This window comes from Aythya marila, assembly GCF_965140915.1.
Source record: "Aythya marila genome assembly, chromosome: 6".
Lineage (NCBI taxonomy): Eukaryota > Metazoa > Chordata > Aves > Anseriformes > Anatidae > Aythya > Aythya marila.
This window is the reverse complement of record NC_139047.1, coordinates 17,969,340-17,995,323: the sequence shown is the minus strand read 5'-3', so window position 1 is coordinate 17,995,323 and position 25,984 is coordinate 17,969,340. Positions and strand designations below refer to the sequence as shown.

General features: G+C 41.6%; 1 protein-coding gene across 2 annotated transcripts in view; it reads left to right on the top strand.

The window, feature by feature from the left end:
- LOC309879567 (mitogen-activated protein kinase kinase kinase 20) overlaps positions 1–25,728 on the top strand; it is a 79,116-nt gene extending 53,388 nt beyond the window's left edge. The window contains exons 11-18 of one of the 2 annotated variants that reach the window (XM_082763384.1): positions 707–813; positions 9,532–9,667; positions 20,890–20,934; positions 21,765–21,795; positions 21,916–22,055; positions 23,290–23,352; positions 24,303–24,395; positions 25,712–25,728. In XM_082763384.1, coding sequence (XP_082619510.1) covers positions 707–813; positions 9,532–9,667; positions 20,890–20,934; positions 21,765–21,795; positions 21,916–22,055; positions 23,290–23,352; positions 24,303–24,395; positions 25,712–25,720 — 624 coding nt within the window. In that variant the 3' untranslated portion in view covers positions 25,721–25,728. Of the gene's footprint in view, positions 1–706; positions 814–9,531; positions 9,668–14,046; positions 18,968–20,889; positions 20,935–21,764; positions 21,796–21,915; positions 22,056–23,289; positions 23,353–24,302; positions 24,396–25,711 lie in introns of those variants that run through there. The other variant, XM_082763385.1, reaches the window with a different exon arrangement.
- Positions 25,729–25,984: the final 256 nt, after the last annotated feature.

Below are 25,984 nucleotides of genomic sequence, written 5' to 3'. Positions count from 1 at the left end.
GGGTGGGCGCTGGGTGCAGAGCCTGGCGACAGAAAGTTCAGTGAATGAGCCCAGCACAGGACCAGCTGAGGCACTGTTAGTGTAAGCTCTGCTGGCATCCAAAGCATTGCTGTGTAGCCCAGATCTTCACTTCTTCCCCGCCTACCCATGGGTTAGCTAAGTGAGAGGGTTTTCTGGAAAGTGTCCTTCCCTGCAAGTCGCAGCCAGGAACCCATTTGTGATGGGCAGCTAAATAGCTTGTTCACGCATTAAAGAGTTTGGGTTAGTCCCTGTAAAAGGTCGTCTGTCTAATGACCAGTTGCTAATGGGTCCAGCCTTCTCTTTCAGGAAGTATTTTCCTTCTTAGCTTGATGAAAACTTTCTTTTTATTCTAAAATCTTTATAGCTATTAATTAAAATCGGTACTAATAACGTTTTTATTGATACCACAAGGAGTACCGAAAGGTTTTACTGGTGGATACAGGAGAGTAAGCAGAGGCTTGAGTCCTGCTGGCTTATGTGACTTTTTCCAAACTGACCATTTATTCAATTGGAAGAACAATAGCAAAATCAAACAAAAATTACAACTTTACAGTCCTCATGTAGATGTGGTGTCAGAAAGCAGCATCCTAATTTCTGTTGCTTGCCATCTGTGACTTTCAATTGAAGAAATTTTGTGAATGGTTTTACATAGTAACATAAATGCTGACTTTTCTTTTGTCCTCAGAAAAGGCCATCTTTCAAGCAGATCATTTCAATTCTGGAGTCCATGTCAAATGACAGCAACCTTCCAGACCAGTGCAACTCATTCCTGCATAACAAGGCAGAGTGGAGGTAAGTTTCCTGCGTTCCAAGATGGAATGATGTGGTTTTCTGAGTCTGTACTCTTTGCAGATGGACATCAGACTCTGATGAGGTATCAGTAGAAAAATATCTGCTTTGTGCTTTAGATATTTTTAGAATGTAATTTACCTTGTTGTTTTTCAGGAATGCACAGAATGCTGTGAAACTTGTATTGGGAGCCAATACACTTAGCTGAACACTATGTTTATTACATTGGTTTAGGTATCATGTTATTTATGGTTTTGTGATTCACGTCTTAAAACCAGCTGCGTGTTCTCAGTGAATAGTGTGAGGGCCAAGCAACTCAGGTATAAGTACTGTTTGATGCAATTCTCACAGAAAGCAGATAGGTATATCTTTATATTAAAAAATGATAAAGATAAAAGACATAACAGAATAAATTTTCAAATCAAATTTCCATTTGTCTTCACTTCCGATTTGCCATTTTGTGCATTCTTTCGCTTGTATTGACTTTGTATCCATGAGTTAAACATATGCCTGGGCTAGGCTTGCTTTTGCAAATTGCTTGAGCATATAGTTTTACCTATTGCTGATTGCAATTTATATCCGTAAGTGATTCTAAATGGAGATGAGATTTGAGAAAATGGTATTACAGGACCCAGTTTTACAGTAAAAGCGTCAGCCTATTTCTCATACGTGCCAAAACTTCAAAAAATGTCCCCAATGCATATTTGTCAGTTGGAAAGCCTGCAGCTTCACAGTACATCCCTGTGTTTGGAAAAGCAAACTGAAAACAGATCTGCATAGGCAGAAGACTTTTACCAGGCGACCGCACTGCGGTCTATATTAAGAAGCTTGGCCTCTCTCCAGGTGAGCTGGGAGCTGAAGCTTCCTGAAGGCCGGAGCAGGGGGCGGCCGGAGGAAAGGGACAGAAAGGAAACGAGCCTCGCAACAAAACCCGAATCCCAAATTCCCCTCGCGGCCTTCCCAGTAAAATCAAGACGCGCACTTTTAATTGCGGGGAGTGGAAAAAGTGAGCTGGAGCCGGGACGCTTCCCCGGTCACATGGCGGCGGTATAAATAGCCGCTGGGCGCTGGGACGGATCCTGCCCGGGCCGAGCCGCGCTCGGCAGCGGCCCCCGCACCGCCGGCACCGGCGGCGGCAGCGCGACACCTGCTGGCGGCCGCCCGGCCTGCGCCTGCGGCACGCTGCGCCCCCGGGGCCCGGCCCCTTGTGACCTGGTACTCGGCCCCTTGCACCTCGGAGCCTGGCCCGCAGCCCCCGCGCCTCTGCCCGCAGCCCCAGCCCGCCGCCGCCGCCTCGTCCCCAGGTGGGGCGGTGTCGGTGCTTCCTCTAGCCTTCAGCCAGCCCTCGCTTGGCTCTCAGTGGTTTCGGCCGTGGCGTGGTTTTTGCTGCACACTGCTTACACCCCCCCCTCGCTCCTCCCCCCCCCCCCCCGTATTTCACGGCTTGGTACCTAGCATGTAAAAGCTTGTTTCTTGGCCACCGTCTGCAGGCTTCAGGCATCATACTGCGTTTTCAGTTGTACAAAGATGAACCCCCCCCAATGAGGGGTTTCTTAGACAAGCGTTGTATTCCTTGGGTTTTCTGTTATTTTCCCTTTTAAAATTTGCACAGATAGGGAAAATCCATTTTTTTTGCTATTTATTACTATTCCTATTTGTGCTATTTTGGAGGCTAACCTCTTCATTCTGCAAAAGCAGACAGTAAAATCAAACTTGCCAAAGTGGGTTTGTGGAAATAAATATTTATTTTAGTGATGAACAAGTATTCAAATTCCTTTGGCAAAAGCGAGTATCTACTGAAATCTCACCGATATAGCAGATTAAAAACCCATGCTAGCTAACATTCAGTAAACTATTTTTTCACGAAGTTGATTTATTTTTTGTAGTGTGAGCAAGGTAGCCCAAGTATTGAGAAATCTTACAAAAGTTATTTTGATGCATCTAAGTTGTTACAAAAGGTATGGCTGACAAGTCATGGAAAAACTTCTTTACCATGGAAGGTTGTTAAAGGTAAACTTGGCACATTTTTGCCACTTGCCGAGGCGATAGGCTCCGGGGCAGACGCGTTCTGCAGCAGAGCGAAGGATCAGACAGGCAGGGCTAATTTTTCCGGCACCGAGCCCACTCGAGGGAGCCGGCAGGACCCGGCAGCCCTCGTGAGGGAGGTGAACGAGGCGAGAACGAGGTGTAGGCGGAGCCAGCAGCGCCCCCTCCCCGGCCGTTCAAAAGCCGCCCCTAGGGAGCGCGAGTGAGCAGGACTGGCGGGTAGGGCGGGGCGCGGCAGTTAGGGCGGCAGTTCGCGCAGGCAGGGCGAGCAGAGAGGGCAGAGCGCTCCCCCCCGCCCATACAAACACCTCCTCTAATGGCGGTCTAGCGCTAGCTCAGCTGCAATGGTGTACACCAGGCACAGCGCTCTCCAGGGGCTCAGAGGCTGGTGCCAACACAGAAGTTTTGTTTTGACCATGGGGAGCTTTACTCTGCACCCTGACCGCTGAACCAGGATGAGGAGACTGATGAGGAGTCCTACGGGCAGCTGACAAAAGTTGTGAAATCGTCAGCGCTTGTTCTTGTGGGGGACTTCAACTTCCCAGATATATCCTGGAAGCACAACGCAGCCCAGAGAAAGCAGTCTAGGAGGTTTCTGGAGAGCGTGGAAGATAGCTTCCTGACACAGCTGGTCAGTGAGCCTACCAGGGGAGGTGCCCCCCTAGACCTTCTCTTCACAAACAGAGAAGGACTGGTGGGAGATGTGGTGGTTGGAAACTGTCTTGAGCAGAGTGACCATGAAATGGTAGAGTTCTCCGTTCTTGGAGAAGACAGGAAGGGGACCAGTAAAACTGCTGTATTGGACTTCCAGAGGGCTGACTTTGAACTGTTCAGGACACTGGTTGGTAGAGTCCCTTGGGAGGCGGTTCTGAAGGGCAGAGGAGTCCAGGAAGGCTGGGTGCTCTTCAAGAAGGAAATCTTAATGGCGCAGGAGCAGTCTGTCCCCATGTGCCCAAAGACAAGCCAGCAGGGAAGAAGACCGGCCTGGCTGAACAGAGAATTGTGGCTTGATCTTAGGAGAAAGAAGAGGGTTTACAATCTTTGGAAAAGAGGGTGGGCCACTTGGGAGGACTATAAGGATGTTGCGAGGCAGTGCAGGGACAAAATTAGAAAGGCCAAAGCTCATCTGGAGCTCAATCTGGCTACTGCCGTCAAAGACAACAAAAAATGTTTTTACAAATACATCAATGCTAAATGGAGGACTAAGGAGAATCTCCAGCCTTTACTGGATGCAAGGGGGAACTTAGTTACAAAAGATGAGGGAAAGGCAGAGGTGCTCAATGCCTTCTTTCCACTCAGTCTTTCTTTAGTGGCAAAACCAGTTGCTCTCTGGATACCCAGTACCCTGAACTGGTGGGAGGGGATGGGGAGCAGAATGTGGCCCTCGCTATACATGAGGAAATGGTTGGCGACCTGCTACGGCACTTGGATGTATGCAAGTTGATGGGGCTGGATGGGATCCACCCGAGGGTACTGAGAGAACTGGCAGAGGAGCTGGCCAAGCCACTTACCATCACTTATCAACAGTCCTGGTTATCAGGGGAGGTCCCAGTCGACTGGCAGCTAGCAAATGTGATGCCCATCTACAAGAAGGGCCAGAGGGTAGACCCGGGGAACTATAGGCCTGTCAGTTTGACCTCAGTGCCAGGGAAACTCACGGAGCACATTATCTTGAATGTCATCACACAGCACAAAAAGGGCAACCAGGTGATCAGGCCCAGTCAGCATGGGTTTATGAAAGGCAGGTCCTGCTTGATGAACCTGATCTCCTTCTATGACAAAGTGATGCGCTGGGTGGATGAGGGAGAGGCTGTGGATGTGGTCTACCTTGACTTCAGCAAGGCTTTTGACACCGTTTCCCACAGTGTTCTCCTCAAGAAACTATCTGCTCGTGGCTTGGACTGGCGTACGCTTCGTTGGGTTAGAAACTGGCTGGATAGCCGGGCCCAAAGAGTCGTGGTGAATGGAGTCAAATCCAGCTGGAGGCCGGTCACTAGTGGCGTTCCCCAAGGCTCAGTACTGGGGCTGGTCCTCTTTAATATCTTTATCGATGATCTGGATGAGGGGATTGAGTGCACCCTCAGTAAGTTGATACTGTTGCTGGATAGTCCGCTGAATATCAGCCAGCAGTGTGCTCAGGTGGCCAAGAAGGCCAACAGCATCCTGGCTTGCATAAGAAACAGTGTGGCCAGCAGGGCTAGGGAAGTGATTGTCCCCCTGTACTCTGCTCTGGTGAGGCCGCACCTCGAGTACTGTGTTCAATTTTGGGCCCCTCACTACAAGAAAGGACATGGAGGTGCTCAAAAGAGTCCAGAGAAGGGTGATGAAGCTGGTGAGGGTCCTGGAGAACAAGTCCTACAAGCAGCTGAGGGAGCTGGGCTTGTTCAGCCTGGAGAAGAGGAGGCTCAGGGGTGACCTTATCGCTCTTTATAAGTACATTAAAGGAGGCTGTAGCGAGGTGGGGGTTGGTCTGTTCTCCCACATGCCTGGTGACAGGACGAGGGGGAACGGTCTAAAGTTGCACCAGGGGTGTTTTAGGTTGGATATTAGGAAGAACTTCTTTACTGAGAGGGTTGTGAGGCATTGGAATGGGCTGCCCAGGGAAGTGGTGGAGTCACCATCCCTGGAGGTCTTTAAAAGACGTTTAGATGTAGAGCTTAGCGATATGGTTTAATGGAGGACTTGTTAGTGTTAGGTCAGAGGTTGGACTCGATGATCTTGAGGTCTCTTCCAACCTAGATAATTCTGTGATTCTATGATTTTATTTCTGGACGAATAAATGACTTGGAGGTATGATAGAAGAAATACGAATTCATGATTGGGCATGATTTGCGTGAGAGTGAAGATGATTTCTGAATTTAACTGAAATGAAAACATGAATACAAAAGAAGAGCAAGTCATGTGGGGGACTTGTTCAGAAGCTGGGGTAAGAGGGGTTCTCTCGTATGTGAATTATAGTAATCTGCCCTGAGGTGAAAGCGATATCTGTATGGAGCCATTTAGGAAGGCTAAGCTACATTAATAGAAAGAATGCGAAAAATACAGTTTGAAAAAAAATGAAACAGATTAAGGACTTGTACACATAAAGTGGTCCCAAGGGATAAACTAAAACTGACCATTTCTGAGAAGACTTGCACAAGTTTAATGTGCTTTAACTTCTATATTAAAAATTGTGCGTTTACTCATTGCTTTATTTTTTATATTATTAATTTATTTTTTTTTATCTCATTGGGATTTGCAAATAAATAGTTTAACCAGCAATAGGGAAAGAATGAGATGTGTTACTAAGAAATAGGGACTTCTAATGAAGCCTGGGCATCAGAAAACTGTAGAAGGGTGGAGTTGGGAAAAGTGAAGGTTACACTTATGCCTTTTCAATGGATCTCCAAATTAGTGACCCAGGTACTGCACGTTCGTGGGGATACTGCAGTTCCCAAAGCAAATTAAAGCTGAAACAAGCTGGGTTGCATTTTTACCCCCACCAATATACCTCCCCTGTCGTGTCTCCCCCCTTTCCCCCCACCCCAAAAAAAAAAAAAAAAAAAAAAAAAGGTTCTTTTTGTATATAGGTGCACAAAAAATGCATATCAAATGCTGAGTAGACAGTCTCTTCCATGTTCTCTAACCGGCTGGCATGAAAACAGAATGCATTGAATCCATCCACAACTGGCAGAGGTGATGGGTCAAAATGTCATATATCTTACCTTTAACGTGGTCTTATTAGCAGCATTTACTGATATTGATGTTTATAGTAACAATGTGTTTTAATGTGCCTGTTCTATTTTTTCCTTAAAATAACCAGTATCTTATTTCCTAACCCTTACCCTTAACATCTTTATTATTAATCAAAAAGGGGCACTGCCTTACAACTAAGTTGCGCAGATTTGCCTTATGTTTACGTTCGTATTCTGTAATCTCTTTAGAGCTCTTTCTCAAGTCGCTTTTATTAGGGTAGGAAAAAATGACTATTGAAGTAATGATGTTCCAATTCAGTGAGAGATCACATTTGTCTGCATTTAGTCATATATACTAACTGCATTTTTCCTTCCATCCTCACCCTGCAAATGACTGTTCTAATGATTAACGCAGTCTGTGATACTTACATAGTGTATCAGTAGCAATTCAAGACATACAAACAAATACCATTGCTTTTAATCTGTGAGTGTTTATCATTATAGTTTCTAGCAATAGAATACACATTATTCAGTGTCACAGAATGAGATTATTCTAGATAGCAAGCAAGCTCAATCTGCAGAGCTACAGACGTGAACAAATACATGTGCCCTACAATGTATAATGTTTCAAGCTGCTTCATTTATGAAGACTCATTAACTGGGCAATGTACGGTAGCTTTCTCTTTAATTACACAGTTTTATTATCCAGTGGAATTATTTTTCAGAATGCAACTGTTTTTGCAGACTGACCTTTTATTATAAGAGAAGTTTCTGTCTAATGAAGAGAGGTAATTACAGCACAAAACAGACTTTTGACATATAGAAAGCTATTGTTACCAGGACATTGCTAGTAGGGATTGTTATTTAAAAGAGAACCTTAATTTACATATTTTAAAAATTATAGAGTTGCATATAAGTAGAAGTGATGTGGAGAGACCAACTAAGGAAAGCAGTGTGCAGCTATCCTCGAATTGCTGTGTAGTTCCCACAGCAGTTTGCATAGTACATGTTGCACTGGGCAGGAGGGGTTGATGACAAGGAAATGAATGTTGGGAGAGGAGTCCCTTTTTGACCTTCTGTTCAATGCTTTTCAGTTTCGTTCCTTTAAAGAGTCACAAGATTTAGGCAGAGTTCTGCCAAATGTATGCATCTGTACATCTGTCAAACATTGTTTGCAATATGTTCTAGACATTTTAAAACAAAAGTTGAATTTGTTGTTTATTAAGATGCGTGACTATTTTCCACCCAGCACAAAGATCAGCCTTGACCTTTGCATGCCTAAACATGACTGAGATTTTTTCTTGAAATCTGAAGCATAATAATTGCAAAGGACATTTGTTCTGACCACCACACTGAACAGCTCAGCTCACTCAGCATGATTTAAGTGGGATAAATGCCCTTGCCCCAGGTGGCTGATTTTTGCAGTAGAATTAAGCGTGGTGGTAGAGTTTGCAGTAGTTTGCTAGTTATTCCCACTCTTGAATCTTTTCACTGCACTGCTGTGTGACAGAGATGTCTTACTGAAGTAGGACATACATAAGATTTTGGTTATTTACATTCTTTTATTTATTTAAATAGGCATTTTGGGTATATGCTTTCCCACATTAAGAACCTGAACTCGTTTAGATTGCTAGTGGAAAACAGCTAAATAATTCCATGATAGAACAGGGTATTTACAGGAAAAATACACGCATTTTTTCCCCAAATAGAAATGATAACTACTGTGTTGTTAGTAGTTTTATTTTCTTTCTGTAAACATCAAAAGGAACAGACTTTTTGCAGTGTGTTTACAAAGAGAAAATGTTGAGAAAGTTTGAACAGATGTAGTTGACATTGCTTAGTCTCAATAGCTATCTTAAAAGCTCTCTTCAGGATCTGTCTCTTTAGGAGATCTCTCTATAGGAGCAAAATGAAAACAGTGTGATGAATTATTCTCATAATGTGAATGGGAAATAGTTGAAGTAACAGTCAGGATACAGGTGGCAGGCAGCGTGCAGTCTTCCAAACAAGTCACAAAAGCTTTTTGCTAATAACTTCCATGCAAATAAAGTCTGTGATACAAACTGGAAGATTTTCTTTGGTTATTACACAAGCAAAATGTAGCTGAATTTACCAAGGGAGTTATTTTTCTCTATGTTGTAGTACACACCCGTGCCTTTGTAGTGCAAAGCTTTTGTTAAACTCTTTTCCAGGAGCAGTTCAGTTCATTTGTTTAAAAGATGCTGTTCATTAGAAAGAATGTCAAAGGAAATCACTATTTTTGGACAAAATATATGGGACAAAATATGTGAAGTGTAACCCAAGAGAGATCATATCTAAGGTCCTTAGAGCACAGCTTTTGCTTCCTGTCTGTTTTTCACACCTCTGCATGTATGGTGAAAAGCAGAAAAAAAGTAAATCAAATCCTTTTATTAATTGTTCCTAACTTGAGAAGCTCATAAACATTTTCAGGTCTGGGTCATATCATGCTTTATATTGCTCCTCATGTGTGTGTACTCTTATATCTTAACCTAGAGAAACAGGAAAGTTAGCGGCAAAAATACTGAAATAGTGTTTAGGTGTATGATGAACATGAGTCCAAATAAATTTTATGGCCACATTATAAACCCAGGCAAACTGTCTTCTCTAGACTACTTGGATTGTATTGCTAATGGTTGTCCCATTATTACTACTTAATGCAGATTCTTTAGGGATAATATATTTCATAATGTTTGGGTAAGAAAATGCCATTTTAGTTTTTAGAATTGTATTATTAGATGGCATTCCTATCCCTTTTTAAATTTTATTTTCTTCAGTTGAAGGTACTGTGGTTATTCTAAAGTATAAACATTGTCAGTTGTTCTTAAAGCTCTGAAAGGCTTTGCATTTGGTAATTAAATGAACTGCCTGAGTTAGTATTGTACTTTTTAGTCTTTCACATTTAATTAACATTCAGGTGGGAATTATGAACAATTTATATCTGTCAGGAAAAGACAAGACATAACAAATTGTCTCCGTGCAGATGTGAAATTGAAGCAACCTTAGAGAGACTAAAGAAACTGGAGCGTGATCTGAGCTTTAAAGAGCAGGAACTAAAGGAACGGGAGCGACGTTTGAAGATGTGGGAGCAGAAGTTAACCGAACAGTCCAATACTCCTGTAAGTAGACAATAATTCAACCTTTCATCTTACTTCAGAAAGCATTTGGAGCTTTGTCTATGCAAATCTCAGGACATACCGTGGAAATAGTGCCCCCATTTTCTTTATTTGTTGCATTGAACCAATTAAAGTCTTATAACATCACTGCAAATAACTATATATATCTATATATCTATATATATTTAATGATCTAATACATTAGATATCAGATACTTTCTGTAGTTTATTTTGTTCCATGGGTCCTTGAGTAGTTTCCCATTGATTTAATTATACTTCTTAGCTTTAAAAGTTGATTGCATTCAATAAAGTCATTTTCAACTAGAAAGCTGTTGACTTTAAATGGATGCAGGATTGGTCTTAGGAGTAAAATTTGTTTCTTAAAGAAGAAAACTTGAGAAACCTATCTAGATCTTTATAGTCTCTCCTTTTGCTATGAGAAGAGGCAAATTTCCATGCCATGAAAAGCAGGTCAACATTTGAGGTGTTAATTTAGGGCTTTGTTCATAATTACAGTTAACGTACTTGTACTGGCCATTTGTTAGCTATTAGAACCACTGCATTTCTATTAATAAATTGAACAAAAAACTTCTTTGGGTTATCACAAATTTCTTATTGAAGTATGATACTCATGATGACAGATTGGCAGAAAGAGTACTACAGGGTTAGTGCCTGACTACACATACTATGACAGAATTGTTAAGAAAAATACCACAATTACCCACTTGTCTTTAAAGTACTAGCCAAAACAAATACGAAATTGAGTTTGCAGTAGCATATGATTTACTTCTCCACAATTTTATCCTACTTATAACATTGATTCTAGCCAGAGCCATTTACATACAACTTATTTTTAAGGCATGGCTTATTCCTGTTTTTTGAATGAAGTTGCATTCATGTTCCAGCTGTGACCATGTAATGAAATGATGAAGAGTAAATGTTTTCATATGTGCAGATACTATGTGTTCCTAGTAGATATCTGTATGTCTGCTTTAATGCTTGCATACTTCTAGTAACTGAGCTGTAGACCATCGTCTTGCACACAGCATGAGACACGGCCTTAATGAGCAAAGCTTTTCACGAGCAAGACCCTAGGGTGTTTTTTTATGCTGTATTTGCCTATGACTTCTACTTTTCACTTGTAGCTGGTATTGCTGAATAAAGCATTGTGCTAAGGCCTATTTTGCTAAGCATGAACCGTCTTTCTGCATAACATTAACACAACTCTCCTATTGCATTTAAGTGCAATTTCCCATAACAGAAAAAGACAGGTTTGTTTTTCTTTTCCGTAGATCTTTAATGAACTGTTACATGGAACAGCTTTAAGAAATTTAAAAAAAAAAAAGCCCTTTTCTTCCCTTTTCTTGGAAAAAATTGACTTTGGTGAAAATTGGCTTGTTCTGGTAGGATTTGTTTCTTCAGAACATATGAAGTTCTACAAGGCAGTGGTTAAATATACAACTCTCTTAAATTCATAGCTGTAAATCCTTTGGAAAATATCCCTGGGCATTCTCCTTGCAAGTTGTAATCCTTGGAGTCAGGTGTCTCCCTCCATCCATCCCTTGGCTTAGGGTATGTCTGCTCAGTAATGCCAAGCCATATGATTGCAGCAGGGAGGTGCACTGCTTGATTTTAAGCTACCCTGGCTGTAACAACAGTAGTTAAAGACATGGAAATCTGGAGCTAGTAACAGCTTAGGGTGCCCACTAAGCTTATACCTGGTTCTTAGCCAACACTAGGCCCAGTTGTGTCTCAGATGGTACTGTCATCCCTGCTGTACATTCTGGAGTCACTTCTTTGTTTTGCTCTGAAGCAAAGGGCAGAGGCCAACAGATACTGTTGAAGTGGTGTGCAGGAGGAGAAACTCAAACCACGTAAAAGGAGAACAGGGAAGCTGTCCCTGCCACTTGATTCTCCAGTGTTTTAGAGTTGGTATAGAAGTTTCATCCTGCCATCCCACATGGTAGGTGGCTCTCAGTAGCAGGCTACTCCTACTCTAAGGAATAAAACATAGCTTTACGCACATCAACATGAGAGAGGGATGAGACCATTCCTCAGAAACGTTTCTGTGACAGTGTTTGTCCCTGCTTTTGTTTTGACTCTGTTTCTGCTGTGTCTTATGTGTCAGACACCTTTGAGTCTGATCCCTGAAATTCCCTCTGTGCAAGTGTCCAAGAGCCTCTTGTGCAAGGGAATCTGGAGCCTTTTGGAGGAGTAAAATATAGCCACAGCTGTAGTGACATGGGAGACTTCTTTTGAAAGAACAGACCTGACTTTAAGAAGGGAGGGTATGTAGCTAAGCCAAATCTCATATTTAGAGAAAGACAATAAGCAAGACATGAATATAAATACTAAATACTCACTTGTGGTGCCATGCACCTGCAATTGATAATTTAAGAACAGTGACTTGTATAGAGATCGGGGATCCCAGTCATCTGCAAAAGTCTCCTTGTGATGGTCACTATATGTAATGTGACACCAAAGACAGGTCTTGGCACATATAAATCCTAAACTTTCCATATAACAAAAGGTGGCAAAATGTGGAGGAAGAGAGGCATTAAAGTAGAAAAATGAGCCACAACTGTGGCCCACTAACAGCTTACCCCATTGCTGAGCGTTGCACAAACACTGTCTGAGAAATGTGTTTTAGAGGAAAGCTGTTTCACAGCTTTATTGATTTTTGTAGAGGGTTCTTCCCATGTGCCAAGGGATGCAGTTTCATGGATATAAAGTTACTAAAACTTCAGTAGCAGATGAAAGAACTGCCTGGCACTAAATCACGTGTGGTGGGCATCTCATTTCTGTGGCTAGTTCTTGTTTTTTAAGTGACCCTTCCCTGTATTAGTAGGAGCCTTTGGTGTTCTTGATCTGAGTGGTGTTTTGGTGATTGTGTGGTCATTTTTTCCTGTACAGCCAGGTGTCTGGAGCCTTAGTTGGAGATTCTTCCATCACATAGACAGCCATAGGAAACAAAAAGAATATTTAGTGTTCCGTATCTCTCCAACATTTTAATTTACTTTCATTTCTTAAACACTGACCACTAACTTTTATCACCACAACACAAACAGAAAGCCTACATACATAGGGAAAACCTGAGAGGACAAAAGACAGATATTCTCCTTTTTTAACAGCTTGTTAATGTAAGTGGTTTTGCACAGAAATGGGCACTCTTTGAGCAGCGTGGCCATGAAGCCTCCAATATGACAGATGATGGCATCACCATAATCTCCCATGTAACCTGTTGTGATCAACTGTTGTCAACACTTCAGTCAGTTTTCTAATTAAGTTAAGAAAGATGTGGAAAAAAACATGACTTTTGGGCAGGTAGTTTTTCAAACAGCTTTGGAGAGAAAGACCATTTGAGTTGTTCATACACTGCTCCTTTGCTCTTGATTTAGTAGGCAGCTTAATTTGGGATCGAACACCTGAGTTTTTACTCCCTGTGAAGAGTAGAGCATGTCACCGAGGTTACTCACTTGGTCACTCTGAAGAGGTGTTAATAACTATTTAGCTGGAAAGAGCATGTTTGATTTGTGGAAAACACTGTAATAACAGACTGGGAGAGGAAAGCACCATTATCTTTAGGTGAAGATTGAATCAGTAGAGATTAAATATCTTGTACAACCAAATGGGGAAGATCTATTGATTTTGTTGAAAAAAACTAGTGAAAAAAAAAAAAAAAGCCAACCAACCTGAAGAAGCTGACCAGCTGACCAAACAGCCCCGTCTTCCCATTCCTGTTCCTCCCTGGGACAGCTTCCAGAAGCAATGTGCTGGCATGGGCTGGAGGCTGGTTCCTGTCTCCTTTGAGTTGGTGAGAGGCTTGTTTCTGACTGTGGCCATAGCAGGGTGACCCCTTCTTCTCCTTTTGACCATATACTCAGAAAGAATCTTTGCACAAGTAATAATACTGCTGCTGTTATTTCTGATATTTGGAGGGCTGCTACTTCTGCACCAAACTTTGGGAGCTTGTTTGGGTTCTCTAATCTTAACATGATTTATTCTTCAATCCTGAAAGGTTCAACTAAGCAACTCACTCACACTTGTGTTGTACCTGCATTGTCCCAGGAGCCAGTCTACCTGGCTAGGAAACATCATAATCTGTTTGATGCTATACAAAATGAAGGATTGAAGAGTTTGAACCTCCTTTTATCATGAAAGCTCTGCTACCTGTGGTTCTTGCCATGTGATTCAGTGATTTTGCATTTTCATTTAAGAACAATGACCACAGAATTAAGCTGTCTGTTTGATCTCCATATTGAGATTCACTAATCGTTATGCTTTCTGTTTATTGCCAACTAATCTGGTGGTGTCTTTTTCCTTGATTTTTTAAAATTGGTTCTAACTTTCACTTTTGCTCTGTCCTTTCCTCCTTTAAATAGTTTTTCTTACCTCTTGCTGCAAGAATGTCTGAGGAGTCTTACTTTGAATCTAAAACAGAGGAGTCAAACAGTGCAGAGATGTCATGTCAGATCACAGCAGCAAGTAACGGGGAGGTAGCTGGCATGAACCAAAGTCTGAAGGCCTTGATGATGACGGGCTTTGGGGATATCTTCTCTCTGAACCAAGCAGGATCTGTCCTGCGTTCTGGAATGCAGATAAACATGCAAGCCAAAAAGAATTCTTCTAAAACCACCTCTATGAGAAAAGGAAAGAAAATCAACATGGCTTTGGGTTTCAGTGAATTCGACTGGTCAGATGACGATGGTGATGATGATGATTATTTTGATGACACAGATGATAGCAGCGAATGAAATCAGTTATAGAATTAAATTGAAATCGGTTTTAGCAAAGCAAACCAATAAAGTTATAGAACAAGAATCCTGTCAGTTTGGTCTGTTCAAATCCTGTAAAAGAAAAAGAGATGTTTTCCTGGCTGAGCATGTTTGTGTGTAGAAAGACATGTTGTTTTTGTTTAGATTGTGTTGACTTATTTCTGCTTTGATGAAATTTGGAATTAAACTTTCCAAAGTAATTGAGATTACTATTAAGAACCATGATTATATCTATAATTCTTGATGCCTGATTACAGAAACTATGGCTTGATAAACTTAAGATCTGAAAACATTGGGGGAAACTTCAATGCCTTTAATGCCATTAATGTACTTCAAATTTTTCTTTTGTGTTTTTTGTCATTTTCCTTACCCCTTTAATTGTCAATCACATGAATATATTTGTACTTCCAGATTTGCTATTCTCTACAATCCAATCTTTCTTGCTGTTGCAGTGAAGGGGTTTGCTGTGTTTCTAATTTAAAGCCTTTTTCAAGGCGGTTTTGTGAAAAGTCACAAATACATTTCTTGGGAGAAGGGAAGCTTGGTTGAGAGAAATAGAGGGGTTAGTTAAATATACAGGTTGAAAACTGAATAGCAGCAGAATCTAGATAATCCCTATTAGTAGATGACTTGTGTAAATGTTCTTTTTTCCCTCGCGTGTGTGTGCATGTGTATATAATTCACTCTAGCAAAGCGAATTGCAATCAGACCTCTGCATCTATTATCAGATATTGTGATCTAGAAGCTAATTTTCAGTTATGTTGATGTAAATCCAGGAAGCCTCATTAACTTTGATGGACTTATTCTTGTACCTGAGAGTAAAAATGGGTGTTAGCAAATTTTGATTCTGTTGCACCTCTTAAGCCCTGTGTGCTAGCTATCCTTGTGAAAGGACAAAGAGAAGTCACAATGACATTTCAGCTTGGGCCCTGCTACTGTGGCTTGTGTGAAATTCTCAGTGATGGCAGTAATGTGAGAAATATTTACGAAGCTCTGAGTATCTATTTTTTGTAGCTAAATCACTTTTAAAGTATTGACGCTGCTGTTATGACTTACCGTAAAACTCAGTGTGTAACAATCTGCTACAATAATTGCCTGCCAGGCACTTGTGTTGAGAGCAGTGAGTACGTTTCTCCTGATGACCCCTTCAACAGTGATGCAGGAGGAGGGAGGGAAACCAGCACAAACCACAAATGCAGGTTAGAAAGGAAGCTGATGTAAAATATTTGCCCAAAGAAGAAGGGCAGCATTTCAAAAGAAAAATGTTACTGTCTAGTTCAGCTGTAGTGGGGATAAGTCGTCAAAATCCCATTCTCAATTACTGGAGGGGTTTCTTTTATGAAAACTTCTGTTTTTGAGTGGCTTCTTTAATTATAGGCTTGTCTGTTACACAACTCTAACCTACGTATTATGGTGAGTGTTTTTGTAGATAGCTTAGAGAAAAATAGATACATTAGATAACAGCAGGCCTGAAATCATTACATGTTCAGACAACAAAAGAGAAAGTTCTTTGAAGGAGTTTTCCCAGAGTGACGAGTGGGCACCTCTTCGGGATGTGAGAGGATTGTTTTATTCTTCAGCATCAGCACTGGTCTGGTAGCCTGTGAGGCGGCGAGCACTTCAGTCCAAGCTCTCTTGCTCTGCTCAGTTTTCACAGGACTAGTCCTTCCCAAATGCTCAGTTTCAGTAGGATATAATTCCTCATTTCCCCTTCTTCCTAATAGTTGCAAACCCATTGGCTTGAAGTTAACCCTCATGGATCAGGAAGCTTCTATCACGATAGAATCATAATTTAAATGATGTAATAAGCTTACTGTGTATCCCAGGGGGAACATGCTCCTTCAGCACAGATAGGGATGGCATTTTAGGTCCATCAAAGCAACCTGACTTTAGAGAGAACAAGGGACATTGAAGGGCAAAAAATGGAAATATAAGCAAATAGGCTATTTCCAGTGCAGATTTGTACTATTTTTGTAAGTCTATGTCTGCTAACACCCACTTGCCACATTGCACACAGGAGAATTTGATGTATTTCTGTAATCTAATAGGTGCACTTAAGACCTTATGATGTGTCATCGTGCATAGATCACTGTACCACATATGCAGTGTAGTGTTGTACAAGTTTAACTGAAAATGAAATTTGGTTCAATACATTTAGTGTTCAAAACTATGTCTGTATCTAGCACTGATGTTTTGCACTTTTTAGCATCTGACACTCTCAGAGCACTTTATACACATTTATATTTGTGTGGGTTTCTGATTGAATTTTTAAATCCACTCCTTAATCTTTACAGAATTAAAAATAGTCCTTAAGTAGTATGGCTTTCTTAGTTATAAAATGACAAGATTTAAGTCTCTTTACAAATTTTTGTGCTTATTACCCTCGTGTGTAACTTATTTCAGCAAAATATTGTCAGAATTTGGTAGCATCCTCATAGGAATTTCTACTATTTACTTAGTTCCAGTTCTTTTGTGAGAAAAAAAAAAAAAAATTACTCTTTCCCATTCTTTCACCACGTGTTATTTTTCAAAGCAAATAAAGTTATATTAAGGAAAAAAATAAGCTCATAAAACTTGCTTGTGTGTTCAGAGCAGCAAAGGTCTCTGAATTGTAGAGAAAGTTAAGGATAACATGACACATACGTACTGTTGGTGTGGTTCCCTCATGACAGTGTTATACTTAGGATATTGGCTCTGCTTATAAGAAAAGAATGGTATTGATTGCATTTTTACTTTCCTGTGATGGCTTTCATAACAGGTGTCTGCAGTTTACAAGCCAAAAATCATATGTGAGAATCAGCTGTGTTTTTTCTGCTCCTGTTATGCTCCTAGCTAGCTAAAGATTTTGGAAGTGTCTCTGTAGGGCCTGTATGTTGGTTGGAGGAGATCAAAATGTTTCATCTTCCACACCTGATTTTGCTCTGCAGTACAGCCTGGTCTATCTTCTGCCTGTGTCAGCACCACAACAGTCCACTGCCACATGGTACCTTCCCATGCCTCATAGGCCTCTCAGCACAGTTGTCCCCACTGGGCATTTTGGGATCCCAGATTTCTCTACCTTCCCTAGTGCTCTGCAGGTATCTGCAGTAAAATAGTATTGCTGTAGTTGTCAGAGGTGGGATGCAAGAAGTGGGCCTGAACTTCTCATTTTTACCAAGCTGTTGTACTGCCAGCATTGACTTGGATGTGTGGCCCAAGAGAAGAATGGTGAGGACTGTCTTTTGGCTCGCTTAAAGATGCAGGGTGAGCTGGGACCAAGACAGGATGTCTTAACTCCCAACTTTTCCTTCAGCACTGGGGAAAAAAAAATGGGGAGTAATTAACGGGGTGGAACTCTTGATCTGTTTGTTCTTGTGACCATCACACCAGTAATTCCTTGGAATAGCAAGTGTTCTAAGGTACGGTGTGTAGGTGTGCTGCATCCTCAGGCTGGTTGGATGCCTGGCTTGGAGTTTGTACCCTCTAGATTTGAAGGGCTTTTGGTATATGAGGTCTGGAGTAGCTCCTTGTCGCACAGTCGTGTTCTTGACTTGTCATTTGTTTATTGTTTGAGCGGTTTTGTTAGGTGTTGACTCCCTCTCCTTCTAGGTCTTAAAGCGGTTATTCTGAGTTAAATATATGTTGCAATAATGATTCATATTGCTATCAACAGTAGTGAGTCGGTAGTATGCATACAGCTATTCAGTATCCAGCAGAGTTACTGTGTGTCTTTAGTACTGTAGTTCCTTTTTCTGTAATCAGGCAGCTTTTACAGGTTTTTAATACGACCTCTAACTTGACAGAGGTTTTAACTACAGTCCTATGTAGAATGTTCAGGTAGAAAGATAAGTTCATTTAGTAATTTTCACAGCCCTTAAAATGCACTGGTAGGAATCTGGAGGAGAATCCTTTCCCTTTTCCCCCAGACTTCCAACTTAGTGTACACTGTAAAATCTGCACAGAGATTTCTGATGTGTGAAAATTAAATTTTAAAACTGTAGAACCAACAACCTTCTTTAAACATTTTATATTGTGTGCTAAAATATTCATAATGCCTTTCAAAGTCAGATATAGTCCACTGCATTTCTTGCTTTTGCACTACTGAAAAAGTTTTGTACTGAATAATTGAAATTGATGCTACTTACACTTCAAGTGTGAACAGATGAAATTTGAATAGAAAATATTTTCACAGTGTTAATTTTTTTCTCCCTTCTGAAAAAACAATGATGAGCGCAATGCCTGTGCCAAAACTCTTGTGCTGTAAACTGAATATATAATTTGTGTGGAACATGCGATGTTAACACTTCTGTGTGGTAAAACCTTGCAGCGTCAGTTACTCTCTTTATTGCACTTGACATATGATGTCTTGTTTTATTCACACTGTGGATTTGATTTTCCAGTGTAAAAACAAAGCAAACAACCAAAAAGAAACCATGCAATGTATTCAATTTCCTCAATTGGTGTCATAAACTTTCTTTTGATGTGAACTTTTTTCTTTGCTTCTCTTTGTTCCAAACTTCTATTTTGCAATAAACATTTTGACAGTAAATTTTATGCATCTGTGTCCCTGTGTAAAATGCTGATGTTTCAAGAGGTTCCTTGTTGTCTGCTGGTTTAAGTCATTTTTTATCTTACTTGGTGTGTGACATTTCTATTTCTTTTTTTTTTTTTTTTCCTGAATTTTGAAATAATACAGAACATATTCTGCCTCTGGTTATATTTAAACATGGGAAAACCTGAAAAAAATTCATTGTGCAACCAAAAATACAATAATGGACTTCTGCAGTAAATGATTTAATCATACAAGTCATTCTACCAGGCTCCTCATGCAGCCCATTTGACTATTAAATACCCACAAAAGGCACACCCCACTGCCTTCATAAGGATCTTGGTGGTGACCACTTGACCTCCCTCGTGCTCAGGTGTTACCCCAGCATCACTTCTGCCCCACAGACTCCTGCACAGGCTGCAGGTAACTGTGGGCCTAGGGTATGCCTGACTAGCAGGAGGTTGAGAAGATTGTCTTTACTACACCATTTTTTCAGTCAAAAAGTCAGGAAGGTCTCATTTTATCTAGCAAGCACATCTTCCCATCTGCCACTTCACCGTGATGCTTTTGGTGCTGTCCACTTTGGGGAGGCAGTGGGCAAAGGGATGGGTGTGAGGGCCTGGTAGGTCCTTCTCACAGAGGCGTTTTCAACTGGTCTCATGGATGGTTTGTGCCCAACAAGGTTTGGCTGTGGTGGAGGTGGTGGAGCAGGAGGAAGAGGGTCTAAGGAGTCCTCAAGTCAGGCTGGGCATCAAGAAGTTGTGGTTACGGAGGCAAAGTCGAGGGGCGTCGGGCAGCCAAAAGCACTTCAATGGGAGTTTCACATGGATACTACAAAAGGCATGGCTGGAAGTTGTGGGTGAATTACACTAGAGCCTGGTCTTGGTGCCTAGAGAGCCAGGGAGGTGCTCATGCTGGACCAGAACGGGCAGCCCTGCCCTGGGGATCGGTACTCAACTGGACGTAGGCAGGGTGAGGGCCTGCTGGGGAGGTATGCGTGGCCTGTGGTTGGGGGCCAGAGTGTTTGCGGGCCAGCAGAGCCCATAGGATGTAATCACACAAACCCCTGGAGGCTGGTGGGTAACTGAACTGGCTCTCTTTTGAGTCAGTGTTACATACATCAACTAAGTTTGCAACTGCATTGTGACATTGAGCCTTTGGGAGATGCTGAGTGTCCAAATGCATACATACAAATTAATGTTAACCCTTTATCCAAATAAAAATGTAAAGAAGGTGAAGCCTGGGGTAGCATATTCCTGAGTGAGTAAAACAGAAATCAGTATTGCAGTGAGGTCTTCTGTGTCAGCTTTCACATCATCCCAGAATTTCACATCCATCCTCCTGTGCATCTTCGTGGTGTCCTTTATGCTTCAGGAGTTAACGGCGTTGTGCATACAGCATATGTACCATGCATGGGCTGCAACCCTGGAGGGGTTGGGGATCCGACACTCACAGAGCCTCAGGCGAGGAGTTACGAAGTGTTGGCAGAAACCAAAGGAGAATTGTCCTTGTGGGATGACTAGCTACAGTGGCTTGACTCCGAGTTCTGCTTTCACTACTGATTAGTGGCAGCTTTACTTCCATCTGCAGAAAGTACCTGGTGTTCTGGAGAGTGTCATAATCACAGCATTATTTTCATTGCAGAAATCAGATGGTATCAAATGTGTAACAAAAGCAAAAGCCTTCCTGTAGCATCAGAAACCAGAGGCAAGATAGCTGGAGAGTCAGCCTGTGATCGGTCTGAATTGAAGGGCTCAGGCTGTCAGCCATGCGAAGGGCTCTCAGTATGGGAGTCACAGTCCAACAGCCTCCCCTTCGCAGGAGAAAAGGAACCAAGTAAAATTGTCTACGGGAGTGAAATTTGGGTGGAGGGGAGAAAAATAGTCAGATGGTTTTCTTTTCAATCCGTATCTCTCACACAGTTGCTGCCCTCCTTTGATATTTGTGCATGGACTGAAGAAGATGTGGTGAGTATCTTGTGCTAACGCGACCGGCGTTGCGCTGCTGGAGCTCTCTAGCAAATTGCAGTGGGTATGGAGGGAATGCAAGTCAGATCAGAGTATCTGGGTGAGATTGTGCTGCTAGTTGCTTGGGGAAACTTGTGTCCCAGAAAAGCTTTAAAATGACCATGGATAAATTAAGTATTTAAGTGACCTCGATAAAACAGCCACGTTCTTCAATGCCCAGAAAATTTGTGCTGTGAGTTTTCAGCAGCCAGCACTGAATTCCTAAACAATCATTAAGGAAACATGGAAGTGCTGCAAGAAGATCTAAGCAAGACTTGTCCTGGAGAAGACAAAATGGGTTTGGAGGTTTCCATGTTGCTTGGATGGAAATTAACTGAGGGTTAGGGGCTTTAATGGGGTGTAGCCTTCTTTTTACTCTCTTGTTCAGTTAAATTGCCTAATACCCTATCTAGCACTCTCCTTGTGTGTGGTACAACATGAGGTTGTTCAGCTAAGGCTTACAAAAAGATTGCAATGCCAGACCAAAAGTGAAAATAGCCCTGGCTACTGCTAAGGGCTTAACTTTGGCCCTTTTATCAAATGACAGATTGATAAACTTTGCCTCGGTCCTGTTGTTCCTCATAAAAATAAATTAAGGAACATGGTTGCAAAGTAGAAGGCAGTTAAAAAAATGTAATCACTGATGTTGGAGAATCTTGAGTCCTTTAACCCAAAACAAATATTTTTAAAATTATTTTTAAAAAGGAATGATTATACTTGTATGCTCCAGATAACTGTAGTATAAAATTTTGCTGATGTGAACTTCAAAATTGATTAATTTTTTTTTGCAGTTTTTGTGGATGCAACAACTTACTAGAAAAGGTAAAAGCTATTCATGTGTACCTTCCTGTTCATATTCATGAATATAAATACCTTTGTTTATATTTTCCTCCCCTCAATGGAAAGCCCTGTGGATTTCTGAATAACCTCTCTTATCTTAAGGCGATGCTTCTGGTGAAATGAGTGTATATGCTAGATTGTTTAAGGAACATCATATCACTGGGAAACGATTGCTTCTACTAGAAGAAGAAGATTTAAAGGACATGGGAATTGTTGCCAGAGGACACATCATCCATTTAAAGGTATCTACTAGTATATGTTGAAAGTTAGAGTAAATTATAGTGTAAATATTCAGACGTATTCTACAGTTTTACAGTAATACTAATTAAACAAACAAACAAAAAAGTTATAAAGCAAAATAGCTTGTTTGGTACAAAAAACAAACAAAAAAAATAACAACAGATAACAACAGAGTTACAGATTTATATGGCTCTGGAACCCAAAGCCACCTGAACATTTTATGAGGTGTAAAAATGTGCCATGATCTTCATGCTCCTCCACATTTCTTAGTTTTGTTTGGGGCAGGACAAACAGTTCTGCTGGGGGTTTGTCTCTGGGGGCCATTTACCCAGAAGAAAGCTTTGGGCACTCTGTCTTCAGAGAGTGCTCCCTAAGATTTCTCCTCAGCTAAGAGAAGATCAGATATTGAAAAATTATTTGAACCTAAATCTCCGAACTTCTCCACTTTCACATCTTGCCTTTAACTTAAAACCTACTTTGACCAACAGAACTCCCTTAGACAACTTTTAAGCTGGTTGATTGACAACTAAGTTGCTTTGCTCTTAAGGCTTAGTTTCATGTTTTTCTGAATATCTAATGTTTGCAACGAATTTAGAAAGCTGTAGTCTGGAAAACGTGATCACAGCAGCAGTAACAGTGTTAATACTGTAGCCACAGGAGATAGGTTTCCTGGCAGTCAGCTTTGGAAAAAGATTTCGCTAAAAGCAGCGTCTGGGATTCTGTTGGGTCTCAATGACTTTACCACAATTTACTAGTAAAGAGATACTTCTATCCTAATTGCTAATCCTGCAAATTTAGCTTCATCTCTGTAAGTCACAGAGATTTATTCCCCTTTTGCTCATCAGCTGTTTTTCCATAGCACACACTATTACTGATATCTTTAATTTACATTTCCTACAGGGAAAATTATTGAAACTTAATAAAGTCAATAATGCCCAGAATGAAAGATTTCAGCTTCCTGGGTTGACTGAGCATAAATAAAAACAACCAAAACAACCCCCCAAACATCTCTTTTTCTGATTAAGCAGGTCTGACTCTGAATGTGAAATGGGGTCGATCTAGCGAGACAGTTTCCAGAGCAGAGCTGTATTTTAAACTGCTCTCACATGCCCTAATGTATCTACAATGAAAAGCACAGTGTATGCTGAACTGCCCTGTTGTTTGTGCTGGTATTTGTGGTATTAATACAATACTGAATAATGCTCATCTGATTTTGTTGTGTTCTTTTTTTTATAGACTGCGATTGAGAAGCTAACCCACGACTACCTAAATCTGTTTCATTTTCCACCATTAATTAAGGTAAGTCTGATTGTTTATATAAGAAGTGCTTCTCATGTTGGTACAAATATTTTACTGTTCTCATGTCTCAACTTTCCTGCCGTTGGCTGGAGGGTGAGGCAGCCTCTCACATAGTGGGTCCGTCACTGCTTTGACAAATGCGGAGGGTCAACAGCAGCAATGGGTCTCATCAGAATAAGTGGTATAATACTAGAAGTTGTTTTCAATGAGGCTCCAAGATTTTGTCATGGAACCAGTGCTTCTAAATTAGAAGTCTGCTGGTTGCAATTCCTTTGCTATCATTAATCAGAAATTACTTCTAAGAGCCATTCCCTTGAACAAGTCCTGCTGACTGCTCACCTCCAAAGAAAGGCAGACCTCTGAAGAATGAGCCCATCATTCCTCGGTTTACTGACGTTGCAAGGGAGAAGAATTATTTGTAATGTCTGGCTAGCCATGTGCTAACCTCTTGGTTTTCTGATCTCCCTAACAAGAGCTATGGCAAAGGGAGGGAATGTTTGGGAACTTCAGGGTTGCTGGAGCAGGTATTTGCCTGATTTAATTCTGGGAGCTAATCAAGCAATTCTAGATTCCGGAGCCAAAAGGAGCATTTTTAGTCATAATTTATTGCAAGGTGATAGAATGAAATCCACTTAAAGCAAATTTACATAAAGTGAAACACTGTTCCCAGAAGGGGAAAATGAAAGCCTGGACGTCGCTGCCATGCCATGCTGGCTGTAATTCCAGTGAAGGTGGCCACCATGGCATTATGCTGCCGAGGAGCAGCTTGATGAGGAGCAGGGACCACCCAGCACCTCCCAGGTGTGATAGGGGCAGAGTGGTGGCTTCTCATGCTACCTGGCAGGCTTGTAATGCTAGAAAGGCAAACCCCTGCTCCCACAAAAGGCTTTGTTTCTGCTTCCTGGAGGTCTGGGGTAGGCATGAGCTCTCACTTTACCTTGTTTTGGCAGGACTCTGCAGGTGATGCTGAAGAAAACATAGAGAAAGTAGTGAATCTCGAACTTGTTTTTGGCTACCACTTAAAGCCAGGAAATGGTCCAAAGGTAAGCTGGGCATATTGGATCAGCTTGGCTATCTTTTTAGTTACTAACCAGGGTGTCCCGTTTCTTCTGGATGCAAAAAAATCACCTGCTGCAAGAGGCTTCTTGTGTGGTAATATGCTGATCAAGGTAGCAAGTAGGGCTGAGCCAGTGATGGGCAAGCATGCCTGAGAGTGAGCTAGGAAGAGCATAGTGCTGCAGAAAGCTTTGAGTGAAAGCTTTTGTTTCCTCATGAACAATTTTTCTAACTGTCATTTTTGTAATTCGGGCTTTGGCTTTGTTCCCTGTATCCCAGCGGGTGTGCAGTAACAATCCATTTAAGCAGAAGAGCCTGTTGCAAATGGAGGAGGTTAATGCTGAGGGACAGTTGGGCGATGGCACATGCCTGATGTCAGTGGACGTGCATTAGTTTTGTCTTGGCAGAAAGGTGGTGTCTTGTTCTGTGACCAGGAAGAGAGGAAAATGCGTGGCATGCTTAGCTGCTGGCTGGGGAGATCCCACTGCTGCCTCTCTTCCCTCACAGCCCCAGGCAAGGTGCAGCCCACTGCAGACAGCAAAACTTCTGTGCAGGGGTCCAGCATGCCATATCCATACAAAACCCTAGCTCCATGCCATGTTGGTTCAAGTACCTCTCATTGCACCCTGTGTAAGGGGAGTGTTGACAACCCCAGATGTTCCCGCAAAGCATTTCCACCATGTCCTCGAAAGTGAGGATTATCCTGTGCCTTTCATTTTCTTTATCCAGCCTGCCACAGACTCTGAGTTCAAGGGTTTTAGAATTAATCATCTATGTGGAAACGGTGTGCAAAGCATTTCTGAGTTAGAGTCAGGGGTTGTGACAGCAGGATTTGTTTCCTTTTGTATGTGACAAATCTGCATTGTGTGTCCATCCCAAACTTGTGGGTGGCTGACTTTCATCTTGTGTTATCTGACTGCTTTGCTTTCAGGGCATATTGTTTGCAGAAGTCTCTTGATTTCTGTACTTGGTGGTGCTTGCAGAGAAAGCATTTAGGTTTGTACTTAGTAGGAACTTGGACTCGTACTGATATCATTTCATCAATTTGAAAAAAGCATTTTGCTTTTTGTCTGAGATTTCCTTTTTTTGTTTGTTTCTTTTATCTTAAGTACTTTTTTTCCTATGACAATTTTCTTTATCACTATGTGAATGACTTAGACTTTGTCAGTGTTCTTGAATGCATGTACCTTATGATGCTTTACCGCTGCTGTTATGTAGGTGTCCATCTTTCCCTCCCATGTGCAACTCCACCAGAAGCAAAAAGGGCATGCAGTACCTTATGTCTCCCTTGTATTTCCAATAGGAGCTGTGAGCCTTAGCACAGGAGGGTGGGCAGTCTGCCCCAGGAAGCAACAAGAGGAGGAGAACAGACCTCTGAGAGTTTTAGAGAAATTCAGGTAGCAGTCATGCCTACTGAGTTTGAGTACAAGCAGCTATTTCAACTGTGATAGCAAAATTTGTACATGAAGCAGTGTTCCAAATTCTATGGGACAGAAGCTAAATTGTTAATAGAGAATGGGGCTAGGTGATGGTGGTTTTTTTTTGCAGGTTTCTGAAAGCCCAGATGCCCCGGAAG